Raw genomic sequence first — 3,978 nt, 5'->3', positions numbered from 1 at the left:
CGAAGTAGGATGGTCAGGTGGAAAATGGGGTGGCTTTGGAGGAAAATATTAACGTGGGTGTCACACAGGATATGGGGGGTGAAGAACAAAATAGTAGGGAGGTAGAGTTGGTGGGGCTGGTGCAGATTGAGGAAGTTCTTGTGGATCGTGAGGGTGAGCCTACGAACGTGGTACAAAATGATGTGCAGACCCTGCCTATTGTAGATGAGTTCGATTGTGCGCATTCGTTGGAAGAGTTACCTTCAATCCAAACAGGAAGCCCTGAGGTGCAGGGGCAGGCCCTGGTTCAAAGAGATGATGTGTGGGCCCTGAGCCAGATTTATCTGCTGATGTGCATCTGTCGCCTGGGGTGGGATGTGGCAATGTAACAGTGGTGACAGAGGTGCTTGCAATGGAATGTGGATGTGGCAATATGATAGAGGTGATGCAAGTGGAAGCTTTGGTTGAGCCAACCAATTGTTCTCTTTATGTTTCGGATCCTGAGGAGGAGGAGCAGGATATAAACTTGGCTATTAATAAGGGGTATGAGTCTGATAGTATTCATGGAAATACTAGTAGTTCGAAGTTGAAGGCTTTGCTGGTGTGTCAATTCTAGCGAGTGTCCACTCGCACCGCGAAATTGAATTTATGACAGAGTCCATCGTTGCATGGAACATTAGAGGGTTGGGTCGGTCTAGGCGTGAGTTGAGGTAGATGATTCGAAAATGTAATGGAACCATTGTAGCGCTTTTTGAGCCGTTTTCAAGGCAAGACAAGCTGTTACAACTTGCGAATGGTTTGAGTTTTGATGGTTTTTATTGTAATGAGGATATGGGGGGAAATTTTGGGTATTATGGAAGCATCTGTATGACTTTGAAGTCGTTGGAGTGTCAAACCAGATGGTGACAGGGTGGTTTAATCTAGAGAATAAATGGACTATGGTAACTTTTGTTTACACCAAATGTGTTTTAACTGCAAGACGTGAGTTATGGCAGGATCTGGTGGAGTTTGGTGTGGGCGATCATCCTTGGTTGGTTCTTGGTGATTTTGATATCATCAGAGAAGACAAGGAACAAGTTGGGGGGCGTCTGCGTTCAAGCCTGGCCATGGAAGAGTTTAATGCATGCATTGATGCATGTGGTTTCGTCGAATTATCTCACTATGGTAACTTCCTAGTGTAACGACCAGGAAGGAAATGCTCGGCAATGGGCATGTTTAGACAGGGTTTGGTTTTCTCCGAGTCTTTTATGTCAGCGAATCTAGAATATCTTAATCGTAAGTCCTCGGATCATAGTCCTCTGGTGGTGAAGTTATCACTTTTCTCTCCCAGATATGGGCCATCTCCTTTTAAATTCCAAAGCATGTGGTGCTTGAATGATACATTTCAAAGTTGTGTGAAGGATGCGTGGGAGAGGCCTGTATATAGGTAGGCTTGGTGAAGCTAGCTGCTAAACTAAAACGCACCAAAATTGCACTTCGAGCATGGAATTTAATAGTGTTTGGGCGGGTTGATCAAAATATAAAATAGTTGGAAGGAAGGCTGGAAAGCTTGGAATCCCAACTTCAGTCAAATTACTCGGAGGATATTGAGTCTGAGTATCTTATATCCAAGCTGGAGCTAGAGGTGTGGGAAAAGAGAGAAAAAGCCCGATTGGCTCAGATAGTGAAGAAGAAATGGTTGAAGGAGGGGGATAAGAACTCAAAATTTTTCCATGCGGTGGTTAACCAAAGACGACGGAGTTCAGTCATTTCACAGATGGTCCTTGAGAATGGGACGGTGCTGAGCTCGCCAGAAGCAGTACATGCGGGAGCCGTGGAGTATTTTCGGGAGTTTTTATCAGAGCCTATGGAAATGGATAGGGTAGACTTGCATGGCTTAATTGATCCAGACGTGTCATTGGTTGAGAATGATGAGTTGTGTAGCTTGCCCACGGAGGAGTAAGTGTGTGTTGCAGTTTTCTCCATTCTGCAACAAAGTAGTCCGGGTCCAAATGGGTTTGGGTCATCTTTTTTCATCTCCTATTGGCCTACAGTTAAAGATGATGTACTGGAAGTGGCGAGGGATTTTTTTAATTGTACTGATTTGCCATTATTTTATGCCTCGTCTTACATTGTTTTGATTCTGAAGGTGGCAGATTCAAAAAGCTTTGAGAAATTTTGGCCTATCAGTCTTTGTTCAGTGACATATAAGATATTCTCAAAGATCATTGTTTCACGGTTGACGCGTATTTTGCCAAGGCTGATTTCTCTTGAACAAGGGGCATTCATTCCAGGGCGTAGTATTTTTGAAAATATATCTCTTGCTCAAGAGATGGTGCAAGGTTTGAAGAAGAAGACCTGGGGAGGAAATGTTATGGTCAAGATTGAAATGGCGAAAGCATATGATCGAGTACATTGGGATTTTTTATTCCGAGTGCTTGAGGGTCTGGGTTTTTCTCAAAATTTTTGTAAGCTGGTTTGTTCATGTGTTATCTCCCCTTGGTGTTCGGCGATGATGAATGGTTCCTATAAAGGATTTTTTAAATCCAATAAAGGGCTTCGGCAGGGTGATCCTCTATCGCCTTATCTATTTATTTTGATACAGGAGGTTTTATCTCGTTTGCTTAGACAGAAATTTGAGAGTGGAGGTATTGGAAAATTTTACCACCCAAGGGGGTCTCCGTTGGTTTCACATTTGCTGTACGCGGACGATGTATTAGTTTTTTTAAATGGGATGAAGTGTTCGATGCAGAGTTTGATGTTTGATGAAGACATTTGCTGTGTATGAGAAATGGTCTGGGCAACGGATTAGTAATGCTAAGTTTGCACTTTTTCTTGCTGCATATGTTAGTATTGCAAGGTGGCGTCGATTATTACGAAGTACTAGCTTTCGGGAGGGTCATTTCCCTGTGACTTACTTGGGGGCCCCATTGGTGGAGGGAAGGTTGAAGGCTAGTTATTTGGAGTCGATGGCTAAAATAAGAGCAAAAGTTGCAGGTTGGAAGGCCCAGTTATTATCACAAGGGGGACGACTAGTTCTGTTAAAGCATGTACTAACAAGCATGGCTTCCCACCTTTTAGCTGTTATGGATGTTCCAAAAGTGGTCATTGCCAAGCTAAATAATATTCTATCGACCTTTTTCTGGGGTGAACATGGAGGCAAGGCTAAGACGAAATGGTGTGCTTGGGATCGGATCAACAAGCCAACTAATGAAGGGGGTTTGGGATTGAGAAGTTTTTTGGAAGTGCAGAGGGCCATGCATATGAAATTGGCATGGTCCCTTTTGTCAACTAAATCTTTGTGGGCTCGATTTATGCAGCAAAAATATGGAAAGGGTAGGCATTTATCTCTGGTGGTCTCTATGCATGCAAGTTCTCGGTTATGGAGATCAATTGTCTCTATTTTGCCAGAAATTTGTGTGTTTTCAAAAGTGAAGGTGAATAAGGGTTGATCATCGTTTTGGTTTGATAGATGGGTCGGGGAGAGGTTGCTATGTGAACTGGTTTCTTTAGTGGATCAATCTCTTTTGAAGATTAGTGATGTTTGGCTTGATAATCAATGGAATCTTAATGTACTTTTTCAATTGGTGGGGGAAAAATTGGCTAATGAGGTTGTAAGGAAAGTCTGTACTGGCAGAACGGGAGAGGATATGTTAATCGCCAAATCCGAATGGTCTGTTTTCCTCAGCTAGTGCGTGGGAGCTTATACATGTCAAAGGAGAGCAGTGCCCTGGGAAATTCTTGGTATGTATGTGGAGGGCGAGGTTTAGGTGCCTTTCAATTGATGAGTGAGTTCGCAGTCGTGGGGTTTATCTAGCTTTGAAATGTGACTGCTACGAGGTGTCACAAGTGGAAACCTTGGATCATGTACTGGCCACTGGTGAGTTCACCAAGTAGGTGTGGAGGATGGCTGCTTTTGCTATGGGTGTTCCGTGTATGCAAATGGGAACATGGTGGAGTTGAGTCACAGTATGGTTTTCATGTGCAAAGAAGTCTACGCAGAAATGAATAATTATTGGT

At 43.4% G+C, this 3,978-nt stretch overlaps 1 protein-coding gene across 1 annotated transcript; it reads left to right on the top strand.

Annotated features, from left to right (window-relative positions):
- Positions 1–391: 391 nt before the first annotated feature.
- On the top strand, positions 392–3,410 carry LOC108987635. The gene is made up of 7 exons (XM_035690889.1): positions 392–580; positions 975–1,143; positions 1,234–1,397; positions 1,508–1,840; positions 2,108–2,368; positions 2,564–2,658; positions 2,810–3,410. The coding sequence occupies exons 1-7, from the start codon at positions 392–394 to the stop codon at positions 3,408–3,410; spliced, it is 1,812 nt and encodes a 603-aa protein (XP_035546782.1).
- Positions 3,411–3,978: the final 568 nt, after the last annotated feature.

Source organism: Juglans regia, chromosome 1 (genome assembly GCF_001411555.2).
Source record: "Juglans regia cultivar Chandler chromosome 1, Walnut 2.0, whole genome shotgun sequence".
NCBI lineage: Eukaryota > Viridiplantae > Streptophyta > Magnoliopsida > Fagales > Juglandaceae > Juglans > Juglans regia.
The sequence above is the reverse complement of the archived record's forward strand: the minus strand, read 5'-3'. Positions and strand labels throughout refer to the sequence as shown.

Coding starts and splice junctions, on each gene's coding strand:
- LOC108987635 (XM_035690889.1), top strand. CDS start 392: ATGGAATGTGGATGTGGCAATATGATAGAGGTGATGCAAGTGGAAGCT. Junction 1,398..1,507: donor AGGATGCGTGGGAGAGGCCT/GTATATAGGTAG, acceptor AATATAAAATAG/TTGGAAGGAAGGCTGGAAAG. Junction 2,659..2,809: donor CCGTTGGTTTCACATTTGCT/GTACGCGGACGA, acceptor TGCATATGTTAG/TATTGCAAGGTGGCGTCGAT.